The 19,219-nt window shown below is 37.8% G+C and overlaps 1 protein-coding gene across 1 annotated transcript in view; it reads right to left on the minus strand.

The window, feature by feature from the left end:
* The window catches only part of FAM120A (family with sequence similarity 120A), a 44,925-nt gene that overhangs the window by 20,814 nt on the left and 4,892 nt on the right, over window positions 1-19,219 (minus strand). Inside the window, exons 3-8 of the mRNA XM_010285335.1 lie at window positions 14,347-14,429; window positions 4,967-5,095; window positions 4,393-4,489; window positions 3,167-3,267; window positions 2,601-2,884; window positions 1,108-1,195 (exon numbers count right to left, since the gene is read on the minus strand). Of these exons, the coding sequence (XP_010283637.1) occupies window positions 1,108-1,195; window positions 2,601-2,884; window positions 3,167-3,267; window positions 4,393-4,489; window positions 4,967-5,095; window positions 14,347-14,429 (782 nt within the window). The remainder of the gene's footprint in view (window positions 1-1,107; window positions 1,196-2,600; window positions 2,885-3,166; window positions 3,268-4,392; window positions 4,490-4,966; window positions 5,096-14,346; window positions 14,430-19,219) is intronic.

Consider the following 19,219-nt stretch of genomic DNA (forward strand, 5'->3'; position numbering starts at 1 on the left):
CACCTGACCACTGCTGCCCTGGCTGCTCCCCCCGCCGCAGGACACCGGGCTGTGCAGCGCACACGCAGGGCTGCAGCTGGGCTGCGCCGGGCTTCCTACACGGCCCGTGATACAGAGAAAGGAATGTAATAGGTCAAATTAGCATTTGCATATGGTGACTAATCTGCAGGCAGATACAGTTATCGTACGGGGCGTAGTCTGCAAAAATAATAACCACTGATGGATGAAATCATCAGCTTGATATTTTAAGCACAGAGCCCAAGTTTACTGGAATTTCTATGCCAAAGGTACAGGGAAAATGTTCCGTTTGTCTGCAGCGTAAGTAACTTATGATTGGGTTTTTTTGACACAAAATTAACAAGCTGGTTGCACAGTTCCATCACAAAGATGCAGAGATACTAAGCGCAAATGCTTTGAATGTTCTTTCTAAACATGGCTCAAACTTGGAATACAGACCATCATATTCTTAATTTTACAATGGTTTTAAATCTTGAAGAAATTTAATAAGATAATGTTAAATCTTTATCAAGGACTTAGTTATCCCATCCTTCCTTAGTTAGTAGCAATACATTCTAAGTGGTCCCACGGAGCTACTTTATTATGTGAAATTCATACCAGGCGGTTATGAAGGACTTTTACTCCTCAGCTGAGCTTTAATACACCTATAATGGCCTGTGGCTAACACTGAAATGCCTGTTAGAGCTGTTCTCACTACACTGTAGGTTACACGACATGGACCCTGAACCCACAGACACTTAAATTGCTACACGCCTTAGTAAAAATCAAAATAATGCACTACTGTGAACACAGGTAGCAATAGCCAAGGATGAGATTGTTAGCTAAGGTGTAAAGAAGTTTATTGGTTTCTATCTTATATGCAGTATTTTTTAACACATCCTATTTAATTTTCATTTTTAATGTACATGATACAATATTCCTTGGAAAACATCTTACTGTACTTTAAAGCTGTTGTTTGTTTTGTAATTCACAAAAATATGTAGAAGTTTACACCAAATCCTACAGATCACTATTGAAAACAGTACTCAGTTTGCTGTAAAGCTTTAATACAAAATAATAAATGGTGATGTTTGGAATTTAAGGAATTACCTTTGTTTGGTCTCCCAGCTCTCCACGCGTTTGGCTTTCTGACTGGGTTCCTGTTTTTTCCCAGCCTATTTTGTTCCCACTGACATGGCTGAAGGACAACACAGAAAAACATAGTATTAAAGTGCTGTTTAAGATATAATGGCATAAATCCTTGCTAATTTTTATTGGAACTATGGGCCAGAGAATCTGATTTTAAGGGATGCTCTGCATTAGAAACGTCAATTTGTAGGAGTCTTGAAGAGACATTAATACCGACATTTACTAACTTACACTGTCAACACTTGGACTGTATTTAAAAGCTGTATATTAACAACGACTAAATAATGTTCATGCAGGAAAAATTCTTGATTGAACTTTAAATATTTGCCACTATGCCAAGTAATTTCCCTCAATTAGAAGACTGTTTCTACAAACTGATATAAATGACACTGTCCAGATTTCAGTTTCTAAATTTATTCGAAATTTAGTGCATAAAATGCATATAGCAACGCTATAAAAAATGCTGAAGAACATTGCATTTTCTTCTAAAGCAGGTACGTTTCCAGTTCTACACTGCATGGAAGCCATGCAAACTTACTCGATTTACTAAGCAAAACACATGATAGCATTTCAAATTGACAGAACGCATTAAAAAAACCACCCAAAGTCCAAGCCATTATGCATAATTGTAGACACATTCAGAACTTAATACCAAGTAGTAACACATTTATACTACTATACACAATGCTTAGAGCCAATCACAGACCTGCTAAAGCCCCCAGCTTTGATTCTCACGCAGTAAGCCACTACACCTAACAAGACAGAGGTAAACACAAACTGCCTCTGTTCACATTTCATTTAATTACTGCTTGCTGACCTACAAAAAAGAAAGTCTGCACAACTTTATTGCCAGACGGACGTACGATCTAGTGGAAGTCAGAAATACTTCTGTAGTAAACAAGGCCCATTAGTACAAGAGAGCAAAACCAACTTCGCTGCTCCTGTGTTCCACACACAGCCTGTCAATGAGGGCTCTTAAGTCACTGTTCTGAATGGTGAGTTTCTGACATTCACACCAGGTTTCTTTGCAAAGCCACATTATACCAAAATTTAGTAAGTGTAAACACTACAAATTCAGTGAAGTTTGAGTTTCTAGCTACTGAAATTTTAATAAATTATACGGTGAAGTAGGAATATTTCTTTTATACAAAGTAAAGAACTCAAAGGCTTTATGACATTTACCAAAACTTCACTCTCTCCTTCTTTCAATAAAACATAAGGACAGAAGCAGAAAAACACCCAGCATTATTTGGTTTTGAGTTTCTACTTCTTAAGGAACAGGGCAACTAGAGTGAACCATGGATGTGAACCACAGTCATAGTGACCTAAAATTATTTTTTGAAAGTCTATCGAGATATCACTAACTTGCAGATTTCTTTCAGGATACTGGTGAACGATTCTGAAAGTAAATTTAACAGAAGCCATGTAAGAAAACATCCTTATGAAAAACTTACTTTGCTGCACCACCATTGCCTTCATCATTGTCAGAGGATGAAGATGTAGAAGAGGCAGGAAAATAGGTTGAATCCACATGATTAGGGCTCCCACTCTGAGCTGGATTTATTGGAGAAGATCGTTCATACAATGGTGTATGTTTTCCTTCGTGAGGAATGTTACTGTAGTTGTTCTGCTCAGAAAGACTTTTTCCACCTGTTTCCAAGGTGATAGCTGGCTCAGAGAGACTATATGGGTATGGACCCTGACCTTGGGTCCCACCCTGATTGGACATCTGCTGGGCCTAAAATAAAGTGATTTTTCTTAAGTGAAGGTACCAAAAAGGCTTTTCTTTTAAAACAAAATACATTATTTAATCAAGTGGCATTTTCCAAATGTACACATTAAATCTCAGCCATCTTGGATGTCCACAAAAATTGTTCTACCAGAGTCTGTGGCATCACTATAGTTCCAGACTTGATCAGTGACCACCCATGCTAAAAAAGCTAGATATTTTCCACCTAGATTTTAATTTGATGAGCACACCAGGATTCTCCCAAGAAGAAGGTCAGAGGGCTATACTTACCACAGGTTTTGCTTGTAGTGAGGTCTGTGGAATGTTAAGCATCTGAGAAGGAACATATGGTGGCACTATCCCAGGCATACCAAACTGATTTGGTCTGGCTGCTGCATTGCAAACAGGGAGGGGAAAAACAGAAGAAAAAAAAAAAAAAACACACAAAAAAACCCAAACACTCATGAAAATGCTCACTATTTGACACAAATGTTACCCTTTTTATCCTTTTGCTTCTATGGTTTATTTATTCTTGTTCTCTTAGCGTTACTGTTTTCTAGTATGTCTTTAAGTCAGTTTTATTAATTTCTGCCTTTTAATAAAAATACTTTGCAGCCTGTGAAGTCTATTTCACTTCTCTCACCTTCTCTCAGTACTTTGTATCTCCCATTACTGCACATTTCTATTCTACCTGGGAATCAAAGGAAGCTAAAACAAAAAAAAGTCCAAGAGACATCATAATGAAGCCGGCAAAAACAATGTCACACAGACACATAATGCTGGCACTTTCCATCATTGAAATATTTGACCTAGATCAGCCTTAATGCCCTTTAATGTAGGTCTTTGAACATAAAGACACCCGCACCCCACCCCCCCAAAAAGAGAAGGAAAAAATCTGCATTAGCGTATCAGTATGGTGACTGAAAATCTTTAGAAAATCCCAGCTCAAATTATGTTTTAGTATTAAGACTAAGAGGTATTTGTAGCACATCAGTGAACGCCCATGCTAGAAAAGTGATCATACACAGTTAATTTGTAAGCCTTGAGAATAATCTGCAATGCCAGAACAATCTGTGGCTGCAATTTAGGCAGGTATGTTACGACATCAAAAAATCAAAGACTATGAAGGGATTTCTAAAACATTTCAGCTAAGTCCAATGAGAAACTGGAAATATATTTTATGGAATAGAAATAGAAACTGTCTTCATGATTGGAACTTGTCACCCGATTTCACTTGTTTACAGCACCATACTCTTAAGTGTCCTAATGCTAGGACCGATGCAGCAATAGCTAAGAGGAAAATCAGTCCAGGTTGTTCTCCTCTTTTGGAGGAAAGAATACAACCTCTGCATGTAGCCTATGAAAACCTTCTTTTGAAACCTCATAATCAAGGGTCAGTGAAAATTGCCAGAGAATATAAACATTTTTATAAGACCCTGCTAGTAATACTATTTCTGATTTAGGGTTATCCCAGGTTTTAGTTACAATGAAAAGCCCTGTTTCCTTAAAATACTTACCTAGGTAATGTGGTGGATGAAATGGCATAGGTTTATTAGTTGCTGAATAATAAGCAACTGCTCTCTTAAACCGAGTAACTTTGTCATCTGTTCTAGACTAAAATAAAAAAAAAAAAGCTCTGTCAGGAACAAATACAGGCATGTCATCTATAGGTCAGCACTGTACTGTAGTTACTGTATAACATATCACATACAGTATTAACGCCTATGGACCCTTGAGGACTATAGCACTACTCCAGCACAAGAAATACTATGTCAAACCATGTAAAGATAAAGCATGGAAACACTATCTTCATGTACCACTGATTCTCAATGACAGTGCACAAAGCCAGACTACAAAACCCCCTTGGTTATCAAGAATTTAACTTTAAAGCACTGAGGGTAAATGCCATATTTTTACCTTCAGAAAGTGCGGAAAGTTAAATTAGGGCATCGAAAACACTGCATATACCAATAGATTCCTATTATCAACTGATGCAAAACACTATTTTTATAGAATGCCATTCTTCAACACAAATGTACAGCACAATGGTTTTAAAAAAACCCCAAACCAATATTTTGCTTTATACTTTACCTGTGAATGTTGAAAAACATCTTTTGCTATGGCATCCAAATCAGTGGTGTCCTGAATGTTACGGACGTAGTCAGCTACGGCTTTGATCACTACGTCACAAGGTGGTAAAACTAACTGGTGAGCACGTACCTATGCAAACAAACATACATGCCAGTATGAAATAACACAGTAGCTCAAGATACTTAAGTTACACAGCAGAGAATTAAACTGTTCATTTATTGAAAATATACTCAACAAGTTCCATGTTGCCAGATTTAGTATCTAAATATTTTGGGGCCTTCCACCTTGTTTTTTAAGACTTCTCCTTAAACAATGACTCATATGTTTTTCACCTGTAGTATATTTTTATATATGTGAAATGTCACTTCTATATAAATATTTGCCGGTTAAATATCAGCTCCAACAACAAGGTCAACAATGCTAATTGTTTTACTGCTTTCTAGTTAGACATCTCCTCTAGTGCAAAACGCTTTATCTAATGCGGATATAACCATTATATAGATAGATACGGAGATATATATGCCAGAAGATATTTTATTTTGACAGTCTATATTCTGAAAGTGGTATCAGAATTGAGGAAAAAGATCCACTGGAAACAAGAAGATCTCTATGTACACAGAAAAGGGAAGATTTGAAAAACATATGGAGAAAAGGAGTATCTCAAGGAAACTTAAGATTCTACAAAAATTGGTCTAAAAATCATTATTTGAAGATTACGCAGCTTAATAATTAGTGTTTTCCAATTTATGTATTTCATTATATGTAGCAGAATATACTCATACAGCTTCACATATATATTTCAGACAAAGAATTATTTTAATCTCTTTTATATTATACATCGACAAAGAATGATGTATGGATTTCTCTTGTTGCTATGAAGTGAGTACAGTTACTTTCTCTTTCAAGCATTTCAATATCAGCATGGTTATAAGGCTTGTTACTTTTTGCAGATACAGAAAAAATTCTTAAGATAATTCCATTGATAAAATAATTTCAATATTCCAGCACTGAAATAACTGATATTCCACCATCCAATGACCGATGTGTCTGACCTCCCATATACACCAACTATTTCGAATGGATGAGAAACGTGCTTAAATGCATGCTAAAAATTTCCCTCGATTTTATGACCTGGGCCCATACAGACCACAGATTTTTGTCTACAAATCAGATTCCATGGTACCATCTACTCAAGATCTTAGGAAAATGATGAATTCCTATCGATTCACTGGTCACGGATTCATGCCATGGGTTTGAAAAGATAAGAATCACTTTGGACTTTATAGGAATAAATATAGGCATGTCATCTATAGGTCAGCACTGTACTGTAGAGTAGTTAACGTATACCATATCACATACAGTATTAACACCTATGAACCCTTGAGGACTATAGCACTACTCCAGCACAAGAAATACTATGTCAAACCATGTAAAGATAAAGCATGAAAACACTATCTTCATGTACATGCCATGGGTTTGAAAAGGTAAGAATCACTCTGGACTTTATAGCAGAAAACCTCTCTTTATAGTAAGAAGAAAGAGCTGGAAGAACTTTGTGGGACAACATCCGAAGCCCCTACAGATGAAGCTCCCACAGCTCAGCAACTGGCAGCTGCAGATGGATGTGCTGTACTGGAAGTTCTAGACTCAGTTCTTTGGCCTGATTCCTTCTCGTGTCCACATGGAGGAGGGGAACTGGACAGTCCTGGAAACCCTGGACTTCCATCTCCACACTCTCAATAGGCTCCTCCTATACCAACAGTCCTGAAAATAAGCCAAGGATTATTCAGTGTGTGATTATGGGAAGTACTGCTCTTACATGCACTGTGTGATCCTATATGGGTATAGAAATTTCAGGTCAAGCAACCATCATGGGCCATTGTGAAATGAAAAGCAGTGAGCGGTGCTGCTAGCTGGGTCTGATAAACTACTCAACTGTTGGCAGTTTCTGTTACTTTCCCTCTGTGCTGCACAATGCGCATGCTCAGAGGGGCAAGAAAGAGGTCTCCAACTACATGTCCTAAATTTTAGAGGATGCCTGAGGAATATTCTAAATATTCTGTCTGGAGCCTCTGTACAATTCTAGAACACTCTGTCGTGCTAGGGGCAGCTAGGTTTTTTGCTTTTAACATATTTTAAGCTGCCTATTTGCAAAATTCAGTGATTCAAGACTTGAGAGATCATTATTTAACAGTTCCTTTTAAGATACGAGAAAATGTGAAATATCTTTATGTTTGCATTCTACACAGAAGTATCATACTTTACTAGAAAATACTGCAATTCAGCCTTGTCAGAAATGTTTATGCAAACTTCTGATTAATACTTCATTAGTTTTATCTTTGCAACTTGAAAATCTGTACCACAACCCCTTTTTATTTTATCTGGAGTCTACCATGTGTAATTATTTTCTTTCCTGCACTTACTTGCTGCTTTCGTACTTAGACCATGGAATTTTTACACAGATTCCCATGTTAATTTATTTCCTTCTCCTAATGTCTACTGTTTTACAAATGTCAGGATATTCATTCTATACCTGGTCATTCTCTACCAGGGATGAGCCCCACATTTTATGAGCCCAAGTTAAGAACAGTTCTGTTTAGTGTAGTTAGTGGCATGGTAATTATTTCTACTTCAGACAGAAAATTCTAAATTTTCACGAGTGTGCATTCTGAATATATACAATATTAAATATAGATCATATTCGCATGTAAGCTTACAGTCACAAATATCGATGATAAAATTTTTGCACCCAATCTGCAAGCAGAAGCAACAGATTTTCTTCTCACTGGTAATCCAAGCAGTTTTATGAACACCTACCATTTTATTTGTATGGGTAATAATTACACATCTCTAAAGTGGCTGAATCGTAACATGGCTGTGTCATGTTAGCTGTGCTCTCTGCAGAGTCCCTTGGAGAAACCCTGCATTGCTACCTGAGTGTTTCTACAATCTCTGCTTGAAAATTCAGTGGATGGAAGGAGTAAGCAATCTATGATTAGTTTTATGTGATCTCCAAGATAGTAATATTTAAGAAATCGTAAGCAGTTACCATCAAGAGAAGAAATCACATCACTCTAGTACTAATATTCAGCTCGCACACTAGAGGTACAAAGCTCAAGCGAGACATATTACAGGCTTACTTATGCATATCGCCTCCAGTTTATCTGCTTTTAAACAAACAGCCTAAAGACCTCACTGAAGCATATTCTTAATTCCTGAAGAGAGACCTTCTGAAAGTACGTATTACAGATTTAGAGACATTTCAGACATTAGGATTTTATTTTCTTTTGTTCTGATTCAAACATGTCCAGTCCAGATGTGAGAACACCCTCAAAACTAAGAATGTCATGACCTACACAGAGGCCCAAAATGAAAAGTGTAGAAATAAGAGGTACTTTCCTGACATTGAAGAAAAGATTTCTATTCATTTTAGAGCTTTCCAGATATCCAAAAATCTGAGATTTTGTACCAAATAATAAATAGTATTTCTAATACCATGTACACAAAAATACAGGCGAAGTCTTATTAAGTGTTAGGTATGGGAAAAATCAATACTTAACAGCAAAAGTTACAGCAAACCTGTTCATGGTTCAAACTTACTTTTAGCTGCACACAAAGCATTTCAGAGCAAAACCAGCACCATATTTTCTCAATTTCTCATTTTAAGAGATTTCTTCCTAGAAGGTATTTTTTTCCTTATCCTCTACAGAAGAGCTTCAGACAAGCAACAATATGGAAAATCAATTTTGGAAAGGCAAACATGGAGACAGATCACACACTTGGAGGTGATCAGGCTCAAAAGCATGACATCTGAAAACTGCATGGTTTCTTTTCTAGTTGTAAAAGGACTACTCGAATTTCATGATGGACCACTGACAAAAATCACAAGTGACCTATTAATGCACTCTGAAAAGATTAAGCGGGGAAAGGAAATTAATTCTACACAGGTCAAAATGAGAGAGAGAGCAACATCACAAGCCCAGAAGCTACAAGGTAAGAAATGCCTTGGTTTTGACAAAATAATTTTGCAAAAATGCTTTATTGAAAGAGAATAGATTCACATATGCGTAACTCCACAGGATTATTAGGATACTGTAGAAGGTACCTAAACTACCCTTGGGAAAAGCTCCCCAATTCTGAGACAACTCCAGTTGCCCACTGTCTCCAGGAAGTGAAACCTTTCAAGGCTAATCAACACAAGTACCAGCATTTACTGTTGTGCCTGCTGGAAACAGATAATCGGTTTATTTTTGTTTTCAAACCATTAAAAAAAGAGACCTCGAACATTCAGCTAGGTGACACATAAGGAACACCTTTTTTTTTTTTTTTTTCCACTGTCGAGAAAAAAGGATGTTGTATTCTTCATATCTTCAACCAATTGCCTGGGTTTTGTTATTTTTGTCTACTAATTTCTACTAGAGATCACATCCAAACTGTTTGGATTTTGTCTCAGCCTTTAGAGGTTAAAAACATCTAATCCTATGAGCTTGTAGCGCATCTGATCTAATGACAAACTTTCTGGAGAGGCAAGAAGCTCCCTGCATGACTTAAAATCCTCTCAAATCAGCAAAGCTCAGCTTTTCCCTGAAGATTGGGTTATTCAATTAGAAATTCTTTCTCCTCCTCCCTCCAGCCTGGTTGGGAAACTGACCTTTTCCTAATTCTGCATGTCTTGATGGTAACAATAATACACACAACACTGAGATCATTTGCTAATAATTTATACACATAGGGCTCTGAGAAAAACAAATCTAAACAGGAACAAAAATGATGTCTGAAAGAAAATGGGAGAATAGAAACACAAGCCAAAGATGTGATACGGGTAGATGTCATATGAAACAACCTGTGTGACAACCCTGACCACGACCACAAACTCGAGGGCTGGGCTGCCCTCCAGAAAGACCTAGACAAGCTAGAGGAAGGAGCCAACAGGAACCTTAAGAAATTCAACAACTACAAAAGCAAACTCTTGCACCTGTGCAGGAATAAGCCCTGGCTATTCTGCAGGCTGGAGCTGTGCCATAAAGGACCTGGGGCTCTTGGAAGACAGCAAGCTGAACATGAGCCAGCAGGGTGCCCTGGCAGCAGAGGCGGCCAGCTGCACCCTGGGCTGCGTAGCAGGAGCATAGCCAGCAGATCGAAGGATCTTGCTCCTCAGCGCTCTTTAGGTTAGATCACCTCTAGAGCGTTGCATTCAGTTTTGGGCTCAAGCCAGATGTCAAAAAAGTTGAGCTAGTTCTGCAGAAGGCCATCAAGATGGTTAAGAAGTTGGAGCACTTGTTCTATGAGAAGAGGAGGAGGGAATCAGGCTTATTCAGCCTGGCAAAGACAAAGCTTTGAAGATACCTAACTGCAGCCTTCCAATACCTACAAAAAGGTTATCAAGCACACGGAGCCAGGCTCTTCACAGTGCTGCACTGTGGAAGGACGAGAGACAACAGACATAGCCTGAAACAAGATGGGTTCAGACTGTATGCAAGGCAAAACGTTTTTACTGTTGGACTGTCAAACCATGGAGCAGGCTGCCCTGACAGGTTGTGCAATCTCCAACCTCAGAGATTTTCAAGACTAGTCTAGGCAAAGCCCTGAGGAACCTGTTCTGACCTTAAACTGACCATACTTTCAGCAGGACCTTTCTGACCTGCGTCATCTTATGATAACCCTTAGCATCAAAAAAAAAAAAGACACTTACTTTAAGCATACCTTAAGAGTACTACCTTTATTATCTGAGCAGCAGTAAATTACCCAAGCACTTACTTTGCATATTAGTCTCCCTCTGGCAGACACCCTCTGAAGTCAACAAACAGAGAAAGACAGGAATCTCCTAGAGCAATTCAGAGCAGGACCCTAACCTGCACATTTTTGATTGGTTTCTAGAAGCATCTCTCTCTGCCTCTCCACTGAGATGAAACAACCAAGGAGATTAACCAACTAATTTTGCCAGGTAAAAGCAGATGTGGAATATTGGATGATGGGCATATCAAGGGTTTGCCAAAGACAGGCCAGTGAAATCCTTTCAAAACCATCCTAATGGGAAGATGATCCATCACAAAATGAAGATGGTAGTCTCAAAAGTTTCCCTGCATACTCTTTTTCAAAAAGGGAGATTGCATTAAGACTTGTTTCTAAGGTTACCTTGTGAAAAAAGTCTGGACTTCTTCGGAGGTATGCACTCCTAAATAGATACTAATTCATTCCAGAGATAAGAAACTGCCCTCCTAATACCATTCTGATGATTTTATACATTGATCTTGAAGCTCCATCCTGTAACAAGCTCTCCCAGAATGAGAACGGAATTGTCTTTGTCTTTAAAGATAAAGCCCAAAGCACACAAATAAAAAGTAGTGTAATGCTAGTTTCCAAACAAGTCTAGCAGCCAAATTATTTCTCAGGAAGTCTATCAACTCCTTTCTTGTTTCAGCTTCTGACCTAGGGGGTCATTTCAGTGAACTCTGCACTCAGTCAGGTTAACAGGATGCAAGCACAGGTCTACACATTTATTAGATGCATTACCTGTTTACACAGGGTCATTGAGACAGACAAGACCCTGACTCAGAACAGCTTGTAGTGCCAGTTTTTGATTCTTCTTCCCTTTTGCAGCAATAGCAATTCAAATCTCTTCATTTAAATTTGTCTATGGAACTTCACAGTTTTGCTGAGCTGATGGTCATTGTTGGGTTTTTTTCTGAAAGGCATGGCTTTTTATCCAGCACGTAAAGATGTTGTCCTGACTGTTAGGTTCCTGTCCTTCTAGATGTGAAATATGGATTCCTTGTTCACGTTTCCATTTCCCTTCCTTTTTCTCATTTCTACTCAGCTGTTCCTAGGTGAACAGACCACTCTCATGTCCCTCTTTAAAACAGAGGTACAGGTTCCTCAGTTTTGCCTTTTTCACCTCACTATACTGACACCTGAGCAGATACATCAATTTTCTGCGAGCGAAGACTGGTAGTTTCTAAGTTACATTTTTGAATTGGTGAAGTAGGAAAGCATCTCTTGTAGGAAGAGTAACCATTTTGCTACATCATAATAAGAGAGTGAGAAAGAATGCAGAAAATAAATAGTACATTATTAACTGTCACATAGTTCTCACTGAAAAGCAACAAATCAGGTCATTGGGAACTGAATCTGTTAGCTCTGATGCTTAATACCATACTGTCTTAGATAGAGAAGATTAAAATCTTTACACAATGAGAAAAATTTTTCCAAATCCTGAGTTGAATGAGATGTGGAATTAAAGACCTTGGTTCCTGAGTATGGAGAATACTCAATAGTAGCTCTAAATAGATGCAACAAAGCAAAGTTTGTAAGTATAGCCCAGGGATGACATCCTGAGCAACCACAACAACTTCCCCCACCATTTCCAGTTTTCGTGACAGCTTTGCTTTTTATAACTGTTCTGAAACGACTTCTTGCTATCAAGCTTGTGGCTAATATAAATGTGTCTATTAGGGTTTTTTTAAGCATTCATAAAATTTACAAGGAATATTGCTTTGTGCACATCTACAATTAAAAGAAGAGGTCCCCACAGAGAGCGCTGTAATGATATCATTGACATACTATGTAAAATGAAATTAAATTGAGTTAATGAGCTACTTAAGTTATAATTTCAAACCATGAGCGCTGGTGAAACGGAAGCTAAAAAAATTAAATAAAAAAATAGTAAGTTGTTCCGTGAACAGCAGCTCATGAGGATTGGTTTCCTGTAGACTTTCGTCCTTGTTGCTTTAGCCTTTCTTCTTTCTCTCCGACATCATTATCAGCCAGGAGCCACAAATGCTGCGGTTAGTTTAGGAATATGTACATAACTGGCCAGTGAGCTGCTGTGAACTTAAACAAATCATTTGTTGTGCTAGCCTTTTCCCTTAGTAAGGGCACTAATTTGGGTCTTTTTCACTGATAACAGTGTATCAGTTTTCACCGAGCCCTAACAGCCGAACGGGAACCACTTTCAAATCCGATTAACATTGGCCAACAGATTAAATAAATAGAGGGAGGACTGCCTAAGATAGCCCAGTAACGCTCTAAGGAAACATGTTTCATTTCCTTAGGATGTCAGTTACAAAGACCAATTGGTGTTTCTACTGAAAATGTAGATCTAGAAGCAAAGGCGACAAATACCTAATTTTCATTCTAGTCAAGCAATTCAGTACGTATTTAGAAGGTTTTTCAGAAGGTCTAGGTGTCTGAAGTCATTCTCAACTGGCTGTAAAACAAGTCTACTCAGACTAAAATACAGATTAAGTATTCTGAACATCAGAAAGTTTATCAACCACTTTGAAAGAAGTCCTACATTATAACCTTTTTAGTAAAAAATGAAAATAGTCACTTTTTCAGTTTTTCATTTTTTCATCTCAAGTTTTACAAGGAAGTAGCAAACCTGCATGCATATTTTGTTTCGCCACTACAACGTGCTGACACGTTTCTAAACACAGCAGCAGCAGCAAAATAAGGGATGAGAGTAACATCAAATTGTCACAGATGTTCACTAAGCAAGGCATGTGCAAGCCTTAAAAAAAACCTGCTAAAAATCTCAAATCTGTTTTTAAATTCTACCTTCAGCAAAATAAATTATGATTTTTCAATGCTTAATAAACTTTTGGAACAGAAGGGGAAAAAACCCCACCTATTTTTGTTGTAGACATAACAAAATAGTCTTTCAGAACTTACAAAAAGCAAATTGATTTGCTGCATGGCCCACCTTGGGAGAAAGGGAAAAAGATATGTCTATTGTGGCGGAGAGAAAGAAAGGTCACTATTACCCCATCCTCTGATGTGTCCAGTTTCCCTTTTATAGCTGTCTACTTGGCAGATGCACAAAGCAAGTGTGATGAAGCAGCAGAACAGACATACTGTAAACTAAGAGCAGCAGACAAAAGTTACTTGTCACAAAAAAAACCTTCTACTGAGGGCCATACTAGCTTTCTTATGCAACCTATTCTCTAGCATATTTGCACTTTAAGCAGCACAGAAAACTAACACACACAAACTCAGATCAGTAGAAAATAAAACAATATGGTAGGAAGATATCCAGCTAATTATTTTTGACGGTTGAAGAACATGACTAAACAAAAAATTCTCCTCTTAAAAAAAGAAGAGAGTAAGAAGCTACATTCTCAAAGCAAAACCACACTGAAGCTATTGAGTGCATGGCTCATGTAGCTCAAGGGCACCGAGGGGGATCACAAAAGCTAAGTTTAGCCTCATAAGGCTAATCGCCCCAGGTATCCTCTGCAGTCAACAGAGAGGGACTGGGACACCCGAGGGTGACCGAGAACAAGAACCTTGCATAGTTGCTGTGAATTAACCTATTACACTGCTCTGATTAACTGTTATGATTGATTTTAGCTTCATTGCTAGTAGTTATATTAAATTTGTACCTTAAGTGAAGCTAGTGGATGTTCTGGACCAAGTAAACTCCAATGAAAAGAAGCCAAATCTTCATCAGGTAGAATATGATTACCTAGAACACAACACAGAACTTCATTTAAGTACACCATAAAACATTACGTACTGATTCTACATGCAGCAACACAAATTTGCAATCAGTTCTCAATTCCCGATCAATAGGATTAACAAAGAGAGATTAAACTTGCAGATATCTGTTATTCCAGAAGAGCCTAATTAGGATGCTGCTGCTGCAGCAAGAGAGACTTCCCCCTGTTTGAGGAGCACTCTTCCGTGAAACTCTGCTCACTTACAGAAGTGACAGAGCCAAGTCACAACACATGGTGTCAACCTCAACATGGCATGTCCTTTTAGGGCATCCTCAGCAGGATTTAGTAATGCAGGTGCAACAGTGTAAGAACACACTCTATTGATAATCTTCGAAACAAGCTGGTAAGCCCTTCCTGCATCCCAGCATGTGCATTACTAATCCACAGAGAGCTGTCTCTGGAATCTGCACTCTGCTCCATCATGCAGTGTGGGTCAAGCAGCATGGCACCAGGCAGGTTTATCTAACCCTCAGGAACGCATGCAGCTCCCATGACACTTAGCAAGTTCCCAATTCCTACAGTTTCTTTTGCTGACCTGACTAAGTCTGTCTAAGACAGGAGCCTGGGCTGGCAGCATCAAAGTAATTGGAAAATTACGTAGTTCGTAGTTGTGTCAATGAACAGAGATGGTGGCTGTATTTACCAAGCTGTTCATACCAAATGGAAGATCACTTACATAATTTCGTGGGTTTTTTCCCCAAAGCACATCATGGTCAGGAAAAAAAAACATTCTTACTAGGAAATATTTCATACGTTTGAATTAATCAAAGGGTAACTAATCAACCACTGACAGAGTTCAGTGTCTGTGGATCTAAACTTTACAAAGAGCTAAACAGAATGTATTACTACACTTCTGGTAGAAAACTTAAGGATGTTTTCAATATCTGTCTTTATAAAGCAGCAGCTTAGCAGTGAATGCACAGTTGTTGTTGCTGTTAATATATTGACAGCTTTTTTTTTTTTTAAATTTCACAGTTTGGACAACATCTTGAACCTTCACCTACTCATAAAGAATATGACAAGATTCCCTACATATGACAACAATTGTTTACTTTCTTAATATTTTGCTTTTAAAATAATTTAGTTGGCTTTTAATGCTCTTTAACATGTGAAAACCAAGAAAGCTGTCCATTGCCTGGCGACTAGTAGGTGCCCTCTTAGAGAGGGAAGTCTTTGCGTCCAATCAATACTCCACCTACTGCTGAGATCTCCAGGAAGGAGACATTATAATCTGTATTCATTAGGAGCTAAACTTTAAACTCACATCAGAAAGATTCAGCAAGTTTGTGTGTGTGTGTGTATAAAAAAACAGCTGCATGCTTACTAATCTAATCAAGGTAGGATTAGACAGCCTTTATAATGCAGGTCTGAAAAAATCAATTACAGCCAGACCACTAGACAGTTAACAGTAACTCCTGCAGATGCTAATACTACCTTTTAAAATAGTCAAAGCTTCTCTCCCTTCCACCAAAACCTCGATCTTGCTTGGTCTCCAACTGTCATTTCAGTTAATTCCACCCACTGAACACACACATAAGACACTCTGACCGTTCTCACCACATACTGACTTGTGGAATTTAGGATGCTGAAGTGCAGCAGTGTCTTCTGCAGTCCACAGAAGCGATGCCTGTACTTACCTTATGTAGTTCTAAAATTTTACTGAGAAACAGAATGAGACTACATAACTGAACACACATTACAAAGTACTGTCACAGTGGGAAAGAGATCAACGTTACATAAGCAACCTCTATTTCTTGACCTGGCTGAACAACCTCAACATATATTGATTTTTCACATTTAATGGCTTATTATAGCGCACGCCTTAGGTTTTTTTAAAGCAATTAGATACTAATTGAAGTCACTGCCCTTTCTAAAGAGTTCACTGAATTACAGCCCTATACCTCACACTGTTTTTCTTTTTCTAATGATGAAGCTTGGGATTTTGTTTTCTTGAAATATTTGAGTCAAAATTTACAAAAGAACCCAAATGAACCCCCTGTTTACATCAACAGCAGTTAGGACAGATCTTTTTAAGAACACTCTCAGAGGACACAGTATCTTGGCCACATTTTAACTACCCATGACAAAGATACTCCTTATATTATAAAGTTAGAACCACAAAACCCTTCTGCATGGAAAGCTGTAAGAAGGAAAAAGCTATAAAACAAACAAACCAACCACAGTGTATACATAACCTTCTCAGAAAGTAATCTTTAAAAATTTGCCTAGTTGGTGCTGTCAGAAGAGTATTTTGCTGGAATACTGCAATAGACTTCATCCCTGAACATAACTCAATCCCAAATAATTTGCCATTGAGGACATTTTTTTAATTGACCAGTTTTGTATCATTCCTCAGGCCCCACCAATTGCTGAATGTTTGGCTAAATCATTCAGGATTTTTTTCCCTTTTCAGCATCCTCAAATTGACCCTTGAAGTTAATGACAAGAAAAGTACCTGAAAACAAAGTAGTCTGATTTTTCTGTATAAAAGGAAATGGATTTGCAGACCTAAAGCTGCAAACTTTACTGATGCAAGTATTGTGATAGTTTTGGTCTTCTGTAGTCGTAAACATTATAAATAAATAGCAGCATAACTGCAATTATTTCAGAATACATTAATTTAGTCCTAAACAAAGTACTAGCACAGGGAGTTACACTGGTATACCCACAACAGAAGAGCAAGGTAAGTTTCATATATCTTCCCACGTCATCAAGCACTCACTCATTCTTTCCCATCGTTTTCTTCGTTCTACTTATCAGGTTTAAGAGACCCAAAGAGGCCACAAGAACAAGTGCAAAATAACTTGTGAAGCCAGACAAGCCCTCCGATATTAAATAAAAATATAAAACTTTAGATCCAAATGAGCTACCCTGCTTTACATATATGCCACACTACACAGAATTATGTGCATAGATGCATTTTGTATTTTATTTTAAAAAAATGAAATTACTATATTCTTAAGGTTGCAAAAGTTAAAAAATGTTGCAAGTACTTTAAGTCAAACAGTATCTGTTTGTTGTAAGCTTATATAATCATTTATATCACCAAATACCTAGGTTTCCTAATATTCATTAATATAAAAAAACCCAAACCACTCATCACAGAAAGACCTCCGAAGCATCTTCTGTTCGAACCCTGAATTCTATGAACTTTATTCTGCTTACTCACACTGAATACACACACAAAAGAAATTAAAAAGAATACACAAAACTAAACTTGTAGCTGAACTGGGTTTTTTAACCTTTGTACCACATTGGAGAAAAAAAAAAAACCACCAAACTATAAAATATCTCTCCAGTGATCACATGAAATCACCTCAAGTTTCCTTCTCCTAAGACCAAACTGAAAAATATTTTGTCATGTGAGATACCAAGAGAAAAAAACACTGACGGTCTTCTTGCATAAAATTTACCAGAATAATTTTCACCTACCATTTAATACAACCAAGCAATGCCTCAACTGACCATGCAGCTGTAACTCTGTGACAAGTTAAAAGTGTTGTTCACATGTACTTCACGTTAATTCCATAAAGCATATCTGCAACAGTGAAACTGCTTTTCAAGCAGTAATTCTTACTCACTGAATTGGCATGCAACAACTTATTTATAGACTCCAAAACAAAGCCTAGCAATAGTAGTCTATCATGCAGTTTACAGAGTTTTTGTTTTAAATTGCAGCTTAGCCAATCATCTGCCATTCCTCCACACAGACCATTCTGGATATGAAAAACATACACTAACAAAAAGCAACTTCAACGAGTCAAATACTTGTGGCTTTCTGCTGTAAGATGCACTGATTCTTTCCTTCTTGCCATGGAAGATACCTGCCTGGACTAGAAACAATTTAATATTAAAGCCTACTAAAATATCAGTATGCTAAAGCAGAATACATAGCCTCTCTCATTCACACCTTTCAAATGAGAAGTTTTCTTTTTCTATCGTGTACCCATGCTAAAACACAAAGTCAGTGAGAAAATAAAAAGAAAATCCAGTTTTCTTCATTTGTTTGTTTAGTACAAGATCAAGAACATGGCTGCTCCGTGCTTATTTACCCAAAAAGAAGTTAGAATGCTGTTCTAAATAGATCTTATTCATTGGAGTCAACTAGTAATTAATTCACTCTTCTATCAGAGTATGACCACTATTCTCTACCACTGCTGTGGAAAATTGTCCCACTTAAGCAGAGATGTGAAACTGAAGTCCTTCCTACCCATGCTCCTTTAAAGATACTACACCATTTAGCATTTGAAGCAGGAAGACTAAGAAACTATTCAAACACCACTAATGGAATGGTAGGATGCTGGTTGCCCATGCTTTCAGAAATGTGGAGTTTCCCTCAATTGTATAGTGTAACGTACTTCTGGTGCAGCTGATGTGCCGTCATATTTGTCCAATACTCATTTTTGAGGGGAAAAAAGAGTCCCTACAATCCAAACATCTTCACTCCATGTATGTTATTTTTAGGTAGAATACAAAACAGGACAGAAGTATGCTTTCCCAGTCTAGAAAGTATACCTCATATACTATATAAGACCAAAACTAGTAGAACCGCAATCGTCCCGATCCCTCCCCACCCACTGAGAACATTTTGGCTAGGCAGAGCTTTGCAGAATTCTTACTTTTTACTCTTGCTTCTAGACAGCCACAATTTGCATTGCTCACAGGTCTCTACAAATTCAGCATGTCTGGCCTCATAAAAACGCAACCAGCCCACCTCAAGTATAATAGGAATGTCTGAAACAAAGGGTTGTCTTTC

Source organism: Phaethon lepturus, unplaced genomic scaffold (genome assembly GCF_000687285.1).
Source record: "Phaethon lepturus isolate BGI_N335 unplaced genomic scaffold, ASM68728v1 scaffold6554, whole genome shotgun sequence".
NCBI lineage: Eukaryota > Metazoa > Chordata > Aves > Phaethontiformes > Phaethontidae > Phaethon > Phaethon lepturus.